The sequence below is a fragment of the Panulirus ornatus genome, chromosome 12 (genome assembly GCF_036320965.1).
Source record: "Panulirus ornatus isolate Po-2019 chromosome 12, ASM3632096v1, whole genome shotgun sequence".
Classification (NCBI taxonomy): domain Eukaryota; kingdom Metazoa; phylum Arthropoda; class Malacostraca; order Decapoda; family Palinuridae; genus Panulirus; species Panulirus ornatus.
This window is the reverse complement of record NC_092235.1, coordinates 39,478,425-39,500,397: the sequence shown is the minus strand read 5'-3', so window position 1 is coordinate 39,500,397 and position 21,973 is coordinate 39,478,425. Positions and strand designations below refer to the sequence as shown.

The following is a 21,973-nucleotide window of genomic DNA, read 5'->3' as shown; positions in this document are numbered from 1 at the left end:
AGGGGAAGAGTTGTTTGGGAATGACTTGGGAGTAAAGTCAGGGGTTAGTAAGAGGACAAGAGCAAGGGAAGGAGTAGCACTATTCCTGTGACAGGAGTGGTGGAAGTATGTGATAGAGTGTAAGAAAGAAAACTCTAGATTGATATAGGTAAAACTGAAAGTTGATGGAGAGAGATGGGTGATTATTGGTGCATATGCACCTGGGCATGAGAAGAAAGATCATGAGAGGCAAGTGTTTTGGGAGCAGCTGAGTGAGTGTGTTAGTAGTTTTGATGCACGAGACCGAGTTATAGTGATAGGTGATCTGAATGCAAAGGTGAGTAATGTGGCAGTTGAGGGAATAATTAGTGTACATAAGGTGTTCAGTGTTGTAAATGGAAATGGTGAAGAGCTTGTAGATGTAGGTGCTGAAAAAGGACTGGTGATTGGGAATACCTGGTTTAAAAAGAGAGATATACATAAGTATACGTATGTGAGTAGGAGAGATGGCCAGAGAGCGTTATTGGATTATGTGTTAATTGATAGGCGCGAAAGAGAGACTTTTGGATGATAATGTGCTGGAAGGTGCAACTAGAGAGATGTCTCATCATTATCTTGTAGAGAGGAAGGTTTTCAGAAAAGAAGAGGGAAAGTTGGGGTGAAGAGAGTGGGGAGAGTAAGTGAGCTAGGGAAGGAGACTTGTGTGAGGAAGTACCAGGAGAGACTGAGGACAGAATGGAAAAAGGTAAGAACAAAGGACGTAAGGGGAGTAGGGGAGGAATGGGATGTATTTAGGGAAGCAGTGATTGCTTGCGCAAAAGATGCTTGTGGCAGGAGAAACGTGGGAGGTGGGCAGATTAGAAAAGGTAGTGAGTGGTGGGATGAAGAAGTAAGATTATTAGTGAAAGAGAAGAGAGAGGCATTTGGACGATTTTTGCAGGGAAATAATGTAAATCACTGGGAGATATATAAATGAAAGAGGCAGAAGGTCAAGAGAAAGGTACAAGAGGTGAAAAAGAAGGCAAATGAGAGTTGGGGTGAGAGAGTATCATTAAATTTTAGGAAGAATAAAAAGATTTTTGGAAGGAGGTAAATAAAGTGCGTAAAACAAGGGAACAAATGGGAACATCAGTGAAGGGGGCTAATGGGGAGGTGATAACAAGTAGTGGTGATGTGAGAAGGAGATGGAATGAGTATTTTAAAGGTTTGTTGAATATGTTTGATGATAGAGTGGCAGATATAGGGTGGTTTGGTCGAGGTGGTGTGCAAAGTGAGAGGGTTAAGGAGAATGATTTGGTAAAGAGAGAAGAGGTAGTAAAAGCTTTGCGGAAGATGAAAGCCGGCAAGGCAGCTGGTTTGGATAGTATTGCAGTGGAATTAATAAAAAAAGGGGGTGACTGTATTGTTGACGGGTTGGTAAGGTTATTTAATGAATGTATGATTCATGGTGAGGTGCCTGAGAATTGGAGGAATGCTTGCATAGTGCCATTGTACAAAGGCAAAGGGGATAAAAGTGAGTGCTCAAATTACAGAGGTATAAGTCTGTTGAGTATTCCTGGTAAATCATATGGGAGGGTATTGACTGAGAGGGTGAAGGCATGTACAGAACATCAGACTGGGGAAGAGCAGTGTGGTTCCAGAAGTGGTAGAGGATGTGTGGATCAGGTGTTTGCTTTGAAGAGTGTATGTGAGAAATACTTAGAAAAGCAAACGGACTTGTATGTAGCATTTATGGATCTGGAGAAGGCACATAATAGAGATGATAGAGATGCTCTGTGGAAGGTATTAAGAATATATGGTGTGGGAGGCAAGTTGTCAGAAGCAGTGAAAAGTTTTAATCGAGGATGTAAGGCATGTGTACGTGTAGAAAGAGAGGAAAGCGATTGGTTCCCAGTGAATGCTGGTCTGCGGCAGGGATGTGTGATATATCCATGGTTGTTTAATTTGTTTATGGAATGGGTTGTTAGGGAGGTGAATGCAAGAGTTTTGGAAAAGGGGGAAAGTATGCAGTCTGTTGGGGATGAGAGAGCTTGAGAAGTGAGTCAGTTGTTGTTCGCTGATGATACAGCGATGGTGGCTGATTCGTGTGAGAAACTGCAGAAGCTAGTGACTGAGTTTGGTAAAGTGTGTGAAAGAAGAAAGCTGAGAGTAAATGTGAATAAGAGCAAGGTTATTAGGTACAGTAGGGTTGAGGGACAAGTCAACTAGGAGGTAAGTTTGAATGGAGAAAAACTGGAGGAAGTGAAGTGTTTTAGATATGTGGGTGTGAATTTGGCAGCGGATGGAACCATGGAAGCGGAAGTGAATCATAGGGTGGGGGAGGGAGCGAAAGTTCTGAGAGCGACGAAGAATGTATGTTAGTTGAGAACATTATCTCGAAATCAAAAATGGATAAATTTGAAGGAATAGTGGTTCCAACAATGTTATATGGTTGCGAGGTATGGGCTATAGTTAGAGTTGTGCGGAGGAGGGTGGATGTGCTGGAAAGATGTTTGAGGATAATATATGGTGTGAGGTGGTTTGATCGAATAAGTAATGGAAGGGTAAGAGAGATATGTGGTAATCAAAAGAGTGTGGTAGAGAGATTGGTAGTATGTTTGAGGTAAGGAACCTGGATGTTTTGGCTCTGAGTGAAACGAAGCTTAAGAGTAAAGGGGAAGAGTGGTTTGAGAACGTCTTAGGAGTAAAGTCAGGGGTTAGTGAGAGGACAAGAGCAAGGGGAGTAACACTACTCCGGAAACAGGGATGGTGGGAGTATCTGATAGTATGTAAGAAAATAAACTCAAAATTTGTATGGGTAAAACTGAAAATGGATTGAGAGAGATGGATGATTATTGGTGCATATGCACCTGGGCGTGAGAAGAAATATTATGAGAGGCAAGTGTTTTGGGAGCAGCTGAGTGAGTGTGTTCGTAGTTTTGATGCACGAGACCGGGTTATAGTGATGAGTGATTTGAATGCAAAGGTGAGTAATGTGGCTGTTGAGGGTATAATTGGTGTACATGGGGTGTTCAGTGTTGTAAATGGAAATGGTGAAGTTCTTGTAGATTTAGTGCTGAAAAAGGACTGGTGATTGGGAATACCTGGTTTGGAAAGAGAGATATACATAAATATACGTATGTAAGTAGGAGAGATGGCCAGAGAGCGTTACTGGATTACGTGTTAAATGATAGGCGCGCGAAAGAGAGACTTTTGGATGTTAATGTGCTGAGAGGTGCAAGTGAGGGATGTCTGATCATTATCTTGTGGAGGCGAAGGTGAAGATTTGTAGAGGTTTTCAGAAAAGAAGAGAGAATGTTGGGGTGAAGAGAGTGGTGAGAGTATGTGAGCTTGGGATGGAGTCTTGTGTGAGGAAGTACCAGGAGAGACTGAGTACAGAATGGAAAAAGGTGAGAACAATTACGTAGGGGGAGTACGGGAGGAATGGGATGTATTTAGAGAAGCAGTGATGGCTTGCGCAAAAGATGCTTGTGGCATAAGAAGCGTGGGAGGTGGGCAGATTAGAAAGGGTAGTGAGAGGTGGGATGAAGAAGCAAGATTATTAATGAAAGAGAAGAGATAGGCATTTGGACGATTTTTGCGGGGAAATAATGCAAATGATTGGGAGATGTATAAAAGAAAGAGGCAGGAGGGCAAGAGAAAGGTGTAAGAGGCGAAAAAGAGGGCAAATGAGAGTTGGGGCGAGAGAGTATCATTAAGTTTCAGGGAGAATGAAAAGATGTTTTGGAAGGTGGTAAATACAGTGCGTAAGACAAGGGAACGAATGGGAACATCAGTGAATGGGGCTAATGGGGAGGTGATACGTAGTGGTGATGTAAAAATGAGATGGAGTGAGTATTTTGAAGGTTTCTTGAATGTGTTTGATGATAGAGTGGCAGATATAGGGTGTTTTGGACGAGGTGTTGTGGAAAGTGAGAGAGTTAGGGAGAATGATTTGGTAAAGAGAGAAGAGGTAGTAAAAGCTTTGCGGAAGATGAAAGCCGGCAAGGCAGCGTGTTTAGATGGTATTGCAGTGGAATTTATGAAAATGGGGGGTGACTGTGTTGTAGACTGGCTGGTAAAGTTATCTAATGTATATATGACTCATGATGAGGTGCCGGAGGACTGGCGGAATACTTGCATAAAGCCATTGTACAAAGGCAAAGAGGACAAGAGTTTTTTGATTATTCCTGGGAAATTATATGGGAGGGTATTGAGTGAGAGGGTGAAGGCATTTACAGAGCATCAGATTGGGGAAGAACAGTGTGGTTTCAGAAGTGGTAGAGGATGTGTGGACTTGGTGTTTGCTTTGAAAAATGTATGTGAGAAATACTTAGAATTGCAATTGAATTTGCATGTAGCATTTATGGATCTGGAGAAAGCATATGTTAGAGTTGGTAGAGATGCTCTGTGGAAGGAATTAAGAATATATGGTGTGGGAGGTAAGTTGTTAGAAGCAGTGGAATTTTTTTTTTATCGAGGATATAAGAGGAAAGTGATTGTTTCTCAGTGGATGTTGGTTTGCGGCAGGGGTGCGTGATGTCTCCTTTTTGTTTAATTTGTTTATGGATTGGGTTGTTAGGGAGGTGAATGCAAGAATTTTGGAAAGAGGGGTAAGTATGCTGTATGTTGTAGATGAAAGAGCTTGGGAAGTGAGTCAGTTGTTGTTCGCTGATGATACAGCGCCGGTGGCTGATTCGGGTGAGAAACTGCAGAAGTTGGTAAGTGAGTTTGGTAAAGTGCGTGAAAAAAGAAAGCTGAGAGTAAATGTGCATAAGAACAAGGTTATTAGGTACAGTAGGGTTGAATGACAAGCCAATTTGGAGGTAAGTTTGAATGGAGAAAAACTGGAGGAAGTGAAGTGTTTTAGATATCTGGGAGTGGATTTGCTAGTGGATGGAACCATGGAAGCGAAAGTGAATTATTGGGTGGGAGATTGGGTGAAAGTTCTGGGAGTGTTGAATGATGTGTGGAAGTCGAGAACGTTATCTTGGAAACCAAAAATTGGTATGTTTAAAGGAATAGTGGTTCCAACAGTGTTATATGGTTGCGAGGAGTGGGCTATAGATAGAGTTGTGCGGAGGAGGGTGGATGTGCTGGGAATGAGATGTTTGAGGATAATATGTGGTGTGAGGTGGTTTTATCGAATAAGTAATAATTGGGTAAGAGAGATGTGTGGTAATAAAAAGAGTGTGGTTGAAAGAGGAGAAGAGGGTGTTTTGAAATTGTTTGGTCACATGGAGAGAATGAGTGAGGAAAGATTGAATGAGAGGATATACGTGTTAGAGGTTGAGGGAACGAGAAGTGGGAAACCAAATTGGAGGTGGAAAGATGGAGTGAAAAAGAGTTTAAGCGATCGGGACCTGAACATGCAGTAGGGTGAAAGGCATGCAAGGAATAGAGTGAATCGGAACGATGTGGTATACCGAGGCCAACGTGCTGTCAATGGATTGAACCAGGGCAAGTGAAGCGTCAGGGGTATACCATTGAAAGTTCTTTTTGGCCTGGATGTGGAAAGGGAGCTGTGGTTTCGGTGCATTATACATGACAGCTAGAGACTGAATGTGAACGAATGTGGCCTCTGTTGTCTTTTCCTAGCGCTACCTCGCGCATATGCGAGGGGAGGTTTTTATTTCTTATGTATCATGGCGGCGACGGAAATGAATAAAGGCAGTCAGTATGAATTATGTACATGTGTATATATGTATATGTCTGTGTATATATATATATATATATATATATATATATATATATATATATATATATATATATATATATATTTATATTATTTATTTATGTTGCTTTGTCGCTGTTTCCCGCGTTAGCGAAGTAGCGCAAGGAAACAGACGAATCAATGACCCAACCCACCCACATACACATGTATATACATACACGTCCACACACGCAAATATACACACCTATACGTCTCAACGTATACATATGTATACACAGACAGACATATACATAAATACACATGTACGTAATTCATACTGTCTGCCTTTATTCATTCCCATCGTCACCCCACCACACATGAAATAACAACCCCTTCCCCCGTCATGTGTGCGAGGTAGCGCTAGGAAAAGACAAAAAAAGACCACATTCGATCACACTCAGTCTCTAGGTGTTATGTAATAATGTACCGAAACCACAGCTCCCTTTCCACATCCAGGCCCCACAGAACTTTCCATGGTTTACCCCAGACGCTTCACATGCCCTGGTTTAATCCATTGACAATACGTCGTCCCCGGTATACCACATCGTTCCAATTCACTCTATTCCTTGCACGCCTTTCACCCTCCTGCATGTTCAGGCCCCGATCACTCAAAATCTTTTTCACTCCATCTTTCCACCTTCAATCTGGTCTCCCACTTCACCTCGTTCCCCCCACCTCTGACATATATATCCTCTTATTCAATCTGTCTCACTCATTCTCTCCATGTGACCAAACCATTTCAAGACACCCTCTTCTGCTCTCTCAGCCTCACTCTTTTTATTACCACACATCTCTCTTACCCTATTATTTACTTACTTGATCAAGCCACATCACACCACATATTGTCCTCAAACATCTCATTTCCAGCACATCCACCCTCCTCCGCAAATCGCTATCCATAGCCCACGCCTCGCAACCATGTAACATTGTTGAAACCACTATTCCTTCAAACATACCCATTTTTGCTTTCCAAGATAATGTTCTCGACTTCCACACATTCTTCAACGCTACTAGAACTTTCGCCCCCTCCCCTCCGCCCCCGCTTCCATGGTTCTATCCGTTGCCAAATCGACTCCCAGATATCTAAAGCACTTCACTTCCTCCAGTTTTTCCTCCAGTTCCTCCATTCAAACTTACCTCCCAATTGACTTGACCCTCAACCCTACTTTACCTAATAACCTTGCTCTTATGCACATTTACTCTCAGCTTTCTTTTTTCACACACTTTATCAAACTCAGTCACCAGCTTCTGCAGTTTCTCACATGAATCAGCCACCAGCGATGTATCATCAGCGAACAACAACTGACTCACTTCCCAAGCTCTCTCATCCACAACGACTGCATACTTGCCCCTCTTTCCAAAACTCTTGCATTTACCTGCCTAACAACCCCATTCATAAACAAATTAAACAAACATGGAGACATCACACACCCCTGCGGTAAACCTACATTCACTGAGAACCAATCACTTTCCTCTCTTCCTGCACGTATACATGCCTTACATCCTTGATAAAAACTTTTCACTGCCTCTAACAACTTGTCTCCCACACCATATATTCTTGATACCTTCCACAGAGCATCTCTATCAGCTCTATCATATACCTTCTCCAGATCCATAAATGCTACATACAAATCCATTTTCTTTTCTATGTATTTCTCACATACATTCTTCAAAGGAAACACCTGATCCACACATCCTCTACCATTTCTGAAACCACACTGCTCTTCCCCAGATGCTCTGTACATGCTTTCATCCTCTTAATCAATGCCCTCCAATATAATTTCCCAGGAATGCTCACCAAACTTATACCTGTGTAATTTGAGCTCTCTCTTTTATCCCCTTTGCCTTTGTACAATGGCACTATGGAAGCATTCCGCCAATCCTCAGGCACCTCACCATGAGTCATACATACATTAAATAACCTTACCAACCAGTCAATAATACAGTCACCCCCTTTTTAATAAATTCCATTGCAATACCATCCAAACCCGCTGCCTTGCTGGCCTTCATCTTCCGCAAAGCTTTTACTACCTCTTCTCTGTTTACTAAACCATTTTCCTTAACCCTCTCACTTTGCACACCACCTCGACCAAAACACCCTATATCTACAACTCTATCATCAAAGACATTCAACAAACCTTCAAAATACTCACTGCATCTCCTCACATCATCACTACTTGTTATCACCTCCCCATTTGCCTCCTTCACTGAAGTTCCCATTTGTTCCCTCTTCTTACGCGCTTTATTTACCTCCTTCCAAATCATCTTTTTATTCTACCTAATATTTAATGATACTCTCTCACCCCAACTCTCATTTGCCCTCTTTTTCACCTCTTGCACCTTTCTCTTGACCTCTTGCCTCTTTCTTTTATACATCTCCCACTCATTTGCTTTATTTCCCTGCAAAAATCGTCCAAATGCCTCTCTCTTCTATTTCACTAATAATCTTACTTCTTCATCCAACCACTCACTACCTTTTCTAATCTGCCCACCTCCCACGCCTCTCATGCCACAAGCATCTTTTGCACAAGCCATCACTGCTTCCTTAAATACATTCCATTCCTCCCCCACTCCTCTTACCTCCTTTGTTCTCACCTTTTTCCATTTTGTACTCAGTCTCTCCTGGTACTTCCTCTCCCAAGTCTCCTTCCCAAGCTCACTTACTCTCAGCACTCTCTTCACACCAACGTTCTCTATTCTTTTCTGAAAACCTCTATAAATCTTCACCTTCGCCTCCAGAAGATAATGATCAGACATTCCTCCAGTTGCACCTCTCATCACATTAACATCCAAGAGTCTCTCTTTCGCGGGCGTATCAATTAACACGTAATCCAATAACGCTCTCTGGCCATCTCTCCTACTTACGTACGTATACTTATGTATATCTGTCTTTTTAAAGCAGGTATTCCCAATCACCAGCCCTTTTTCAGCACATAAATCTACAAGCTCTTCACCATTTCCATTTACAACACTGAACATCCCACATATACCAATTATTCCCTCAACTGCCACATTACTCACCTTTGCATTCAAATCACCCATCACCCTAACCAGGTCCCTTGCATCAAAACCACTAACAAACTCATTCAGCTGCTCCCAAAACACTTGCCTCTCATGATCTTTCTTCTCATGCCCAGGTACATATGCACCAATAATCACCCATCTCTCTCCATCAACTTTCAGTTTTACCCATATCAATCTATAGTTTACTTTCCTACACTCTATCACATACTCCCACCACTCCTGTTTTAGGAGTAGTGCTACTCCTTCCCTTGCTCTTGTTCTCTCACGAACCCCTGACTTTACCTCCAAGACATTCCCAAACCACTTTTCCCCTTTACCGTTGAGCTTCGTTTCAGTCAGAGCCAAAACATCCAGGCTCCTTTCCTCAAACATGCTACCTATCCCTCCTTTTTTCTCATCTTTGTTACATCCACACACATTTAGACACCCCAATCTAAACCTTCGAGGAGGATGAGCACTCCCCGCGTGACTCCGTCTTCTGTTTCCCCTTTTATAAGTTACAATACAAGGAGGGGAGGGTTTCTAGCGCCCCACTCCTGTCCCCTTTAGTCGCTTTCTACGACACGTGAGGAATGCGTGGGAAGTATGTACACATGTACATATTCATACTTGCTGGCTTCATCCCAACCAGTCGCCACCCCGTCACACATCAGATGGCATCTACCCCATCCCCCCGTGCTAGGTAGCGCTAGGAAAAGACAACAAAGGCCACATTTGTTCACTCTCAGTGTTTAGCTGTCATGTGTATTGCACCGAAACCACAGCTCCCTTTTCACATCCAGGCCCCACAAAACATTACATGGTTCACCCCAGTCGCTTCACATGCCCTGGTTAAATCTATTGACAGCACGTCGACCCCGGTATACCACATCGTTCCAATTTACTGTATTCGTTGCACGTCTTTCACCTTCCTGTATGTTCAGGCCCCGATCGCTCAAAATCTTTTTCACTCTCTCCTTCCACCTTGCTCTGATATATATATGTCAACATACGTCTGGTAGGCATTTATTAATCAGTGTCGAGAGTTGAATGAACAGTTGAGTTGACTGGATACCGCGCTCAGGACTCGAACCCTGGCGGGCTGTTATGTAAATTCACAATGACCAACACTATCCCCTGCAGTGCTATGCCAGTAGGATAAGGTCCTTAATTATGACGAGGATATGTGTTACACAGTTAAGCAAATGATATTTTCTTTTTTTCTAAATTCCTGCTCGATGGTCTGGTTGTAGATTATAATTGCTTTTTCTAGGTGCGTTTTACTTATACGACTTCTTGCGCACCTATAGTTTTTTGATTAGTCCAGGGTTACATTTTAGGTAATAAGAAATACTTTCTTTTTTTCATTTTCTGTGTATCACTAATATTGGCGTAGATGATGTCCCGTCTGTTGCTACTTGTAAGACTCCCATCACTGGGAAGCGAGAGACAGCGCCATAGGTCCATGAGCTAGGAAACTGTTTTATGATATTTTGGGGCAAGATCGGCTGCAGCAGTTCTGAACAAGGGATGAAATCAGAGTAACTGTTTTTCATATAACCTGAAATCATAACTTAGTTTGAAATTAACTTTCTTTTCTTGGCAGGGGTTCCCGTGTCCGATCCTGACACGTTACTGCTGCCGTCGAGAAACTCTGCTCGACCTGTCCAGCGGCGTCACCCACAGACCGGGCCCAGTTACTGTAACAAACCAACAGTGGCGACACACCACCGAGTTCTACACAACCACACACCCACCGGTTACCGGTGCAAACTTCTCGCTCACAGCTTCTGAACGCCCTGTAGTAAAAAGCATAGAGGGAGGAAACCCTCATGTCTCTTCATACTCTTCTGGCACTGCTGATTCAGATGAAAACAGTTCGGAAGTCCCTTTATCAGCCATTCCAAGCGTCGCACAAGAGACTGAAACTGAATCCAGCCGTCTGTTCAGAGATGTCAGGAACGAAAAGGTCTCCTCGAGAAGGCCGAAGATGGTTGCTTGCTCTTGCATGACCCAAGACGACTGTATCTCCTCGTGGTCTTTCTTTGCCGACCACCTGCCGCAAGTCGACATCAGGACCAGTATGAGTTGTGATGGAGGCGACGAGATCACATGCTGTCTAGGTCGCATTCTACCTCCACGATCTCAGAAGTCTCGCGGAAGAAACCCTGGAATGACCACAACAACTTCACCTTGGCTGCCACTGAAAGCCGCGTGGGAAGATCTGGTCTCTTGGTTGAATGGGTAATCAAGACAAAATCCGAAGCTCTATTGAAACTATTGGTAATGTAAGCGATGATTAAAGAAGGAAAAAAGGCAAAAATAGCAGTAGGGAAAATAACCACAAAAATTAACGAGCTTTATATCTACGTGGAAGCTACACTTAAAATGATGGATTTTTGGGAAAATGAAATATCGAAAACATGAAATATGAAAGAAGACTCTTATATCAATAACTAGGAAAACAACATCGTACGTGCGTATGTACCTTTACCAACCTCCTCTACTGCTAACTACACTGTGTAACAATTGTTGTTCCTGGATAGTAAGTGTTATTCCCTAACCGCTTATGCGTAAAACGTATAGAAAAAATATTATCATTCCATTCAAACTTTGCTTTTGTGACCAGGACAGTGGTAGTTTGAAATTCACTTATTTCCAATTAAACAACAATCGAATTTGCACAGTTTTATTCACAAAGTCAGGAAAACAACAATGTATGAATAAAAATTAACATGTATTTAAACTAATGTTAAACAAAAGTGGTCACGAAGGATTTAGAAGTAGGTAGTTTTTCGAGATTTTCGATTGTACCGTAAATCACTTCCACGAATCAGACCCCAAATATAATCCCATCATGTTCTCATTATATTTTCCTTAGTGGAGGAGTTCAAAGTCCAATATATTCCGGTGGAAGCGCGCGCCTTGCTCCTCCGAATACTCTCCCAACGTTCTCCTTGAATTTATGAAGGTGAGAGTCAGGGATATGGACTTCTAGGGATATTCTGCAGCCCATTTTGCCGTAGTTCGTCACCATAGCCTCAACCACTCCACATAGTTTTCGGCCTTGCGGTCGCCCAGTAAACTCTGAACCACTGCAGCAAAGCTGTACCAAGCTGCTTTCTCCTTCCTAGTGAGCTTCTTGGGGAATTACTTGCATTCCAGGATCTTCTTTATCTGTGGTCCGACCATGACACCAGCTTTGACTTTTGCCTCAGACAGATTAGGGAAGAAGTCTTGAAGGTACTTGAAGGCTGCAGACTTCTTATCTAGATCTATGACAAATTGTTTCATAAGGCTTAGTTTTAGGTACAGTGGTTGCATCAACACCGCTGTGGCCAGTCCCGCTTGTAGTAGCGCGCCACGGTGTCCCTGCCGTCTCAAAGGCAAAGATAGCAGGGAAACTTGGTAAAACCGCCTCAGAGACCCATCAGGAATGCCACCATTTTGAAGTGTTCGATAATCTCCCAGCAGTTCTCATCATACTTGAAGGTGTCTAACAAGGTCTTGACACTGTCGTATTCTTCTTTAGTGTGCAACGAGTAAGCCAGGGGAAGAGACGGGTACTTGTTACCATTATAGAGTAGCACGGCTTTTAGGCTTCTGGATGAGCTGGCAGTAAAGAGGCGCCACTCGGTCGGTACAGGCGATTCTGATTGCCTCGAACGGACTGGTTACATTGTGGCAGAAGTAGAGCCCATTGACGGGTGAAGAAGTTGGAAAATCCAAAGTGATGCTTCCTCTGATCTGCAATATGCACACTTTCATCCAGCAAGTTCCAGTGCTTGAGCCTAGACGTTAAAATCTCGGTACCGGACTATGTGAGGCGAAGATCTCCGATCAATCGTTGAGGTCTTTTTAATCGGGGTAGTATGGGTTTCTCTCCTCAGCTGCAACTCTGAAATTGTAATCTGGATCTACAACATTGTCTTCCTTCTCCTGTGACTTGCGGTCTCTTCTGACGACGGCTGCTCTCTCTCTCTCTTGAAGAGTGGGTACGGGGAGCTCAGGGTCGTGTGGCACCAGGGCAATAATGATGGAAGGTCCGGATACGTCATAGCAGGTGCAGTCTTACCAGTCCGACATTTGGAAGGGTCCACCATGCAGAAGTAACAATTGCTTCAGTTGTCAGGGGGTTCCTGCCAAATTCTTAGGATAGCGAACTTCATGGCTCTCTTTCCTCCTCTGTACCATCCTGCAAAAGAACATTGAATACATAATTGTGATTATGAAAAAAAAAATACATATGTATTCGTTTATAGATTTATTTCACCCATGACTAATATGTAAGAGATTCCTCAACATATTCCATATGATTTTTTTCAGCATTGAAAATTTAAAAAGAAAATATAATGAAAGAATTTTCAAATTTCAAAATTTCTAAAAAATGTTATATGATTCCGCCATCCAAACTAGCAACAATTGTCTATCTTCTCTTCCAAAGTTTTTTTTTTTCTTTTTTCAGTCCTTGTAGGTGAAATGAGGTGCCCAGAATTTGTCTTGATCCCAACAGGCATGACAAAATGTACCTATAATTATAGGCCTCGCACATCTTAGATGATGCTGCCGCCCGGTAATTTTTCGTATTTGTTTTGCTGAATTGGCGGCAGACATAGCAAAATGTCTCTGCCGGATGGTTGCAGCCACTAGATGCCATCTCAGAAAATGTATGTATATGTATCCACTTAGCCAGCTAGACCTAATCTGAACTGGTTGGCTTTAGGCCCTTAGATCTATACTACTACTTATATTTACTACTTATATTACTGGAAAATCTCAAGGGAATAATAGCCATATTCTATACTTTCTAGATATAATCAAGTATTAAACAACACTTATTTCACAGGAATGAAAAATAATGTTAAGTGTTATCAGAGTATGCTCTGACAACCGTCTGTGTGGCGTCCCGGCACCACACAGGATTTTCTTCCATGTAAACAGAGCCATCTACTCTGTTTTCTTGAAACTTTAGCCTTTAGCATTTTCCCTTTAATTGTAATAATTGATAAATTCCGCCCCCCCCCAAAAAAAAAACGATAAAAGTAGGAAGTGACGGGGTTGTCTAAAACACTTAGAAACTATTTGTTTGTGACTCTGGAAGCAATATTAGCATTGGGAACACTGAGAGACAAGACGCCGTTCCAAACAACCAGACAAAAGACTTACGAACCGACAATATGATCACATACCAATACTTGTTGACGTCTAGCTCTGTAACCAGAGACCAGACTGGTCGTTAAACAAAATGACATACATCATTCTTAACCTTCATGGAAGTAATAGATAAGTATCATTACAAATTTCATCCTCTTAATTTAACCCTCCACTTAACATAGATATATTAGACTCAGTTCTCTCTACAAAGTAAGATCTCGAGGATAATGTCACGTTAGGAGAAAAACTTGAAATGAGTGACAATCCCAACAAAAACTTTTGAGTTAACTTTCATTAGCGTATGTAATGTTGATTAACACAGCAGTCTTGAGAAAATGCCAGATTTTGATGATCTTTGCATTGTTCTTGACAGGTTATGCTAGGATGACCTGGACCTTTGGAAAGGTCTGGCAAGGTAATGAGAGTAGTCGAGAAAACATACCTGCCAGCGCATAGCCTTCCAGAACTAAGCCAAAATGGTGGCACAGTAGCATAGAAGTGCCTATTGTCCAAGAAAATATTACACAAGAAATTCAGATTAGTAACCAACATGACGGTATGAATTACGTAATTCTACACAGTATAATTAGAAGCATATGTCACAGCAAAGGTGAGTATGAAGTGTATAACGGTGAAAATAGTAAAAGAAATCCTAAATGACTTTTTTGTGTTAGAAGCAAGGGAGTCACTACCCGGTTACTTGCCTCATTGATCATGGGAAACAATAATATATTTCAGGACAATCAAGCCATGACAGGATTTATTTTTAATCCGTATCCTATACCATTGCTAGCGGAGAAACATTTTTCAGCACACGGATATACATGATCAATTTTACTGTCAATATTAAGTAAAATGATGTTTTAATCGAGAACAATGAAAGAAGCAAAAACGAGTTGGTTAAACCTTAACTACTCTTTGCCATTAAGTCACTTGCTTCAGGGAAAGTTCCACAGGATTGGTAGATTTACATTGTCAATCAGATGATAGAAGAAAGTAATTAGTGTTTGCCAGAAATCTATTGTCCAATTAGCCTGACATTCAGTGGTGGTAAACCTATGGAAATAGTCTTTCCAGACAAGACAATCAGTCATACTGTTCTTTACATGGTTCTCGACGAAAGTGTTCATGTTTGACAAATCTTTTTGTTTCTCGTAATGCAACAATAACGTATGGTGACAGTAAATTGGTTATCACCCCATATCTAGATTTTCAACATTCATTCGTTCCAGTCCCGCATCAGAAATTGAAAAGCATAAGTTGAGTCATGTGGAGTAAGTGTCGTACTGTTGCGGTGGTTTGAAAACTGGTCGACTGGACATAAGAAAAAAATCATTATTAACGGTAGAGTCTGAGAATAGTCAGACGTAAGAAGTGTACTGCAGGGATCAGGTCTTAGGATCGGATATCACATACATAGAAATAACATGGATGGTGCACTACGTTGTAAGATATCAAAATTCAAGGATGATGGAGTTGGGGAATAAAGCTATGACAAAAACTGAATGTCTACAGCTAGAAGGAGACATAACCTGGGCTCACAGATGGCTAATAAACTTTCATATCTATGTGTAAATATTTATACATCGGGGGGTAATAACGATAAAAAGTTTCAGCATTTATTTTATTGAGCTACAAAAAGAAAATAATGGTAAAAAAGAGTAATTATCTTCGGCGATCTAAGACCAATTTTACGCGTTTCAGAAACAGTAATAGAGGCGAAGGAATTTCCAGGCTAATGACATTCGAATTAATGTGTAAGAAAGTAATCATTGCTCTGTACAGTTCACCGTTACGTCCCTACACTGAATACTGCGTTTAGTTTTGGTCGCACTTAAAAAAAAAAAAAAAGACAAGGTATCGAAAGGACCGCGCACAAGAGCGAGCTATTGAGATGATTCCCGGATGAGAGACTCTCTCATGGTTTTCATGGGATTTACATTTATTTAGCTTCGAGAAGAGAAGGTTAAGATACAGAAATCTGATACTTACATAGGTTTTGAGTCTCAATTTAAGTTGATCTAAGCAGTTTTTTAAGGCTAGTTTTGTCTGATTTCACTAAGTGATAATGGATACATACTCGCCCGAATGTTTTACTTCTAATAAGACAAAATACCTCTTCTTTAGCAGCTTTGTAAGCATTTGAAAAGCTTTTCCAACAAATGTAGATTGGAGCAGCACTATAGATGCGTTTTAAGAACAGGCTTGACAAATACTTCACTTCAAGTCTACGAATTACATTATTTTGCATCTCCATAAATATAAAGACTTCAGTTGTTTATCCTTAGGTCATCTGTTTATCTTTTCTATGTAATAAAAAGAAAGTTGTCTGACTCACGATTACCAACCCTCCATATACAGTTGCCAGTAATTCAATGCATCCACTTTCTTTGAGGATATGAATGGCTTGCTGCTAGGGTGATGTATTTTCGAAAAAGATATGTTAGTGTTGCTATTTTTTACCACTTCTATCCTTTATTATCTTACATTATTGATTATCTTTATTGCATATCTGACAATTATGAGTTTCTTTTCATTACTTGTTACTTTTGTTATCCTTTATGTAAATTATACATTCCCAGAAAAGGCGAGCTAACTGCCACTTAGTACCTCCATCCACCTGCCAGCCGCTGGCCTCACCGCCTGAGCGCCCGCTCTTTTAATGCATCAGTGGATGAACATAGATTTCTGACAAAGTGTGAGCCAACGGCACATCTTGGTATGAACAACTAATTTGTGTATGAACCAGCTTCATAAAGTGAATCGTTGTTGGTGTGTCGCTGTAGAAATATGAAAGGAGAAACAAGCCAATTTAGCTGGGTTGGCAAATCAAATTCTGGTTTGGCATCTCAGCGAGGATCATGAGCAACGTCTTCCTTTGGATTAACAGAGAGGCAACCGAACATGAAAGTCAAGAACTGTCACAGCTCAGATTTTTGCGTGAATATTTTTTTTTTTTGCGCCTATGAAGTATCTATTTAGGCCACGTCTATATACACAGTAGAGTCTATAGACTCCGGTATATTCCAAGTCTGTTAAATCAGTCCTCCCAGTAAATAGAATCAAGGCAAGTTTTTGCTGCATTTTATTCTTTTTTTTAGATTTATATCCAGGTCGTGTTGCCAAGATGAGCAGCAGACATGGGCTTCTGATGGCATTCCTTTGCTTTTTGTTTAATTTCTTACTTCTACGATTTGTACCGATGTATATAGAAGTTCCAAAATTTTTGTTAGGTAAGTTTTACATGACCGCAGAGGAAAGGCTACATGAGGCTACCTGAGTCGCTTAGTTAGTAAAGACTTGTCTGATAATCATACCTCTGGATTATTTGAGGATTGCTGAGGAAGGCAAACTACAACCACTTTGTCTTCTGAACAAAAAATAACGACGGAATGCGGCGATCAAGAGCAGAATTCCTGTTTACTAGAAGTCTCAACACATAATTCTTGCTGAAAAGCTAAAGTGCCGGCCAATACCCATGTTTGTATATGAAGCGATCTTACTGCTTGGAACTTGTAAACTTACGAGTATAAAGCAATATGTCAAACGATCATATTCTTAAGACAGAAAATCCATGTATCAATAGATGCGTCACCAAGAGGAAATGAAAAATACTTTGAGGTAATCGGCATCAATCACTTCATCCTCATAATTTTAATGAGGCAGAAAGTGCTCAAGGTCCACAGTCCTACCCTCTTGAATGACCTGTTTTAGACAAGTTTATTTAACTTTAAGGTTTGACAATTTGGTAAGTTTCTTGGAACATTTCGATGTGCACAGTTAGCAAAAGCATGAATACCCTCATACAGACAAAATTAAGATATGTAGATTAGAATAGAAGAACTTACATAAGGAAGTAACGAAGTAACCTGACTTTTTAAGAGTTATGGTAATGACTGTGTATTAGAGCTGGTTATTTAAAGCCAGAATAATGAACCGTGTCCAGCTAGCGACACGTTGCACAAGAACCTTCACATCTACATATCTTCTACAACTCATGTTCATATAGAATGCTAATGATTATTACATCAGCAGGTTATCTGAAGGTGATTTATTAAATGTAAAATCATTGTGTTTTATATTATTACATTTTGAAAATAAAGGATTCTAGAAACGAATTTAACATACATACGCCGACAAAGATTTTGTAATCTCTGCTGAAATAACGGAGGAACTGGTATGAAAGATGGACTTAATGTCAGGAAGGTCTTAATCTGGTGCATTATCAGTTGTAAGGTACTCAAAATTTTGTTCATCCACATATCATTGACCTGTCTTAAACACGCGAAATATCATACATATCAAGACCATTATTTTAGCTTAGCCGTTAGGTATATATAACATGGGCATGGGTACGTTGAGATGTAAGAGGTAAGGTTAGCTGTAGGTGGAGTTAGCCTAGTCTGGGAAGGGCGTACACGAAGACCCTGTGGTCACAGGGTTCTACTACTCAGCTCGATTTTGTGGTGCGGGTGTCGTTCACACCCACAGGTAGGGGCCTCCGCTCTACCTCATCCGGCTGTGTGAATGGGTACCAGGTCCATGTGCCAGGGAGCCAAATGCGGCAGAATGTTTGGTAGAATCACTGGGAAGGTCGAATGGTTCAAGGGGGATTTTGCGATGAGATAATTCAAGGGAAGTTCTAGGAAGAATAATTCACAGAAATTTTAGTGGTTTAGGAAGAATCTGAGGTCGATAAGTTCATGGAGAAGTTGAGGTCGAATGATTTACGTGGAAGTTGATATGAAATTTTATAGCTTATGGAACTTGTGTTCTTTCAAAACATTATCTCACCGCTCAACTACGAGTTGGAGAAAAAAAGAAAATTTGGTACCTACAACAGTTTTTGGTAACAACGATCTAGGCAAAATGCTGGTGCTGCAACCAGCAGGTGAACTAACTAATAGCCCGGTCACTGGCCAGGCTTGAACCGGATACTACCTGCCTGACGGCTTTAGTTACAGAGGATTCCTGCCAACGTAGCCCTTGGCTGTGCATTCCCTTGGCAAATTACATTTCGAGATATGTTCATCAAATTCGTGTTGATACAAATACATGAATATGTCTGCACGAGATTTGTTTTGGTAAAGATACAGGATTATATCTTCATTAGCTTCTCTTGGTAAAAACACGTAATTATGTCTGCTTTAGACCACTGCTGGTACAGACACATATGTATATCCACATCAGACTACTTTATGTGCAATAGCATGATCATATCTACGTTAGATGTACGTATGGTAATGAAAATACACAAGTATGTCTGCATCAAACCTGTGCTGGTTTCTCTACGTCAGACAACTGTTAGAACAAAAGCACAGTTATTTCTTCATCATATTTGTACTAATGCATAATCATGAGTACATTATGATTGTGCCGTACGAGCTGGCACAACAATTGTAAATGCACTACGCACAGAAGAAGCATATACATGTAGTGACGTAACCATGTGCAGTACCACATATAACACACACCTGCACCCTAGGAAGTGTTGCATGCAAGAGCCCATCCAGAGTTTACTCGCGAGTCTTGCCTTTACCTTCACTTGACCTTGGAGGCGCGTTCACACACACACACACACACACACACACACACACACACACACCTCCATTTAAAAGAGGTTGACAGAATCTATAACCCGAGCGTGAACAAGCAATCTCAACTATCATGATGAAGAAACTGCTTGTACCGCATGAAGGACAACTTCCTACATAATCACCTTAATAATCATACTACAACAAGGATTTCCTTCGCCTGTGAGGTGCGTTGTCGTTTATGCTAATCGTATGCTTGTTCGCTTATATTAATACACGATGGATGAAGGAAAAAGAATGTCTGAAAATCCGTAAAAAAGATGAAAATGTGATGAAGATATATATATATATATATATATATATATATATATATATATATATATATATATATATATATATATATATATATATATATATATATCTTCATCACATTTTCATCTTTTTTACGGATTTTCAGACATTCTTTTTCCTTCATCCATCGTGTATTAATATAAGCGAACAAGCATACGATTAGCATAAACTATATATATATAAAATATATATATATATATATATATATATATATATATATATATATATATATATATATATATATATAAAATATATATACATATATATAAATATATATACATATATATATATATATATATATATATATATATATATATATATATATATATATATATATATATATATATTTATTTATTTATTTCATTTATTTATATAAGATGATGGATCATGATGAGGTGCCTGAGGACTGGCGGAATGTAAATATAGTGTCATTGTTTAAAGGCAAGGGGGATAAAGGTGACTGTTTAACCTAGATAGGCATAACTTTGTTGAATGTACTAAGTTGTATGAGAGGGAAGACAATTAAGAGAGTAAAGGCATGCGCAGAGCATCAAATTGGGAAGAACTAGTGGGGTTTCAAAAGTGATCGAGGATGTGTGGATCAGGTGTTTGCTTTGAAGAAAGTTTGTGAGAAATACTTAGAGAAACGTATGGATTTAAATGTGGCCTTTATGGATCTGGAGAAAGCATATGACAGGGCAGATAGAGATGCCTTTTGGAAGGTCTCAAGAATATACGGCGTGGGAGAAAAACTGCTCGAAGAAGTGATAAGATTTTATCATGGGTGTAAGGCATGTGTACGAGTAAGAAGAGAGGAGAATAGATAATTCCAAGTGAAGGACGGTCTGAGGCAGGGGTGTGTGATGTCACCTTTGGGTGTTTAATATGTTTATGGATGAAGTGCTGAGGGAGGTAAATACGAGAGTCTTTGAGAAAAGGGTGAGTATGCAATCTGTATAGAATGAGAAGGCCTGGAGAGTAAGCTAGTTGTTGTTCGTTGATGATACAGCATTGGTGACTGATTCGAGTGTGAAACTGCAAAAGTTGATAACTGAGTTTAGAAGGGTGTGTGAAAGGAGATAGTGGAGAGTAAATATGATTAAAAACAAGTTTATTAGGTTTAACAGAGTTGAGGGACAGGTTAATAGGGGTGTGAGTTTCAACAGAGAAAATTTGGAGGAAGTGAAATGTTTTAAGTACCTGGGAATGGACATGACAGTGAATAGAATTTCACATGGAAGCGGAAGTGAGTTATAGGGTGGGGAGTGTGCGAAGGTTATGGGAGCACTGAAAAATATATGGAAAGAGAGATCGTTATCTGGGAGGGTAAAATAGATAAGTTTTTGAAGGTATAGTAATACCAACATTATTATACGGATGAGAGTCATGGGTCATAGATAAGACTGCGGAGGTGTGTCGGAAATGAAAGGTATGATGACAATAATGTGGTCTGAGGTGGTTTGATCGAGTAAATAATGAACGGGTATGAGAAAGGTTCGGTAGTAAAAAGATTGTGGTTGAAAAAGCTAGACAGGGTGTGTTGAAATGGTTTGGACATTTGAAGAGAATGAGTGAGGAAAATCAATTCTAATTTTAAAAGAAATAATTATACGACAGATAGCAGCTATAAAAAGTGAGAAAGATTTAGGAAACACCTGAGAGTAAACAAATTAATGGATGTTGTTGCCATGGATTTGTGTTCATAGTCCAGGTGCAGAAGTTTACTTCAGTCTCTGGTTCGTTATATCCACATCTAGATAATTATGAATGCCATCCTAACACTGAAATTTGATTTGTGAAACACAAACGTAATTTTGATTGTCATATCCACTTTGTTATTTTCATACCTGTTCTGGTACGTATTTTCTTTTTCATAGACTATTCATCATGGTCACATGCCAACATAGATATGTAAATGTTACAATTAGAAATTTGGTGTAATGAAAGAGATGTAAGGCAGGACTCAGGAAGTAACTCAATTTCCAAGGTAACCGCGCCACTTCTTAAATTTGTTGTTGTTTGTATCTTATCTTCACATGTACATCCCTCTCTATTTCAATTCTTTTTGCTCAGGAAATATCTAGAGATACTTTTTTTTTTTTTTTTATATCTGATCGTCGTTTACAGCTTTAGCAAGGTAGCGCTGAGAACAGACGAAGAAAGAGCTCATCCTCTAACATCCATTCTCTAGCTGTTATGTTTAATGCAGCGAAACTACGGCTCCCTAACCCCAACCAGGTCCCTACATAATTTTCCATGG

At 40.3% G+C, this 21,973-nt stretch overlaps 1 protein-coding gene across 3 annotated transcripts in view; it reads left to right on the top strand.

The window, feature by feature from the left end:
* LOC139752024 (uncharacterized) overlaps positions 1-13,106 on the top strand; it is an 85,331-nt gene extending 72,225 nt beyond the window's left edge. Inside the window, exon 3 of one of the 3 annotated variants that reach the window (XM_071667807.1) lies at positions 10,281-13,106. In XM_071667807.1, coding sequence (XP_071523908.1) covers positions 10,281-10,922 — 642 coding nt within the window. In that variant the 3' untranslated portion in view covers positions 10,923-13,106. The remainder of the gene's footprint in view (positions 1-10,280) is intronic. The other 2 variants (XM_071667806.1, XM_071667805.1) reach the window with 2 other exon arrangements.
* Positions 13,107-21,973: the final 8,867 nt, after the last annotated feature.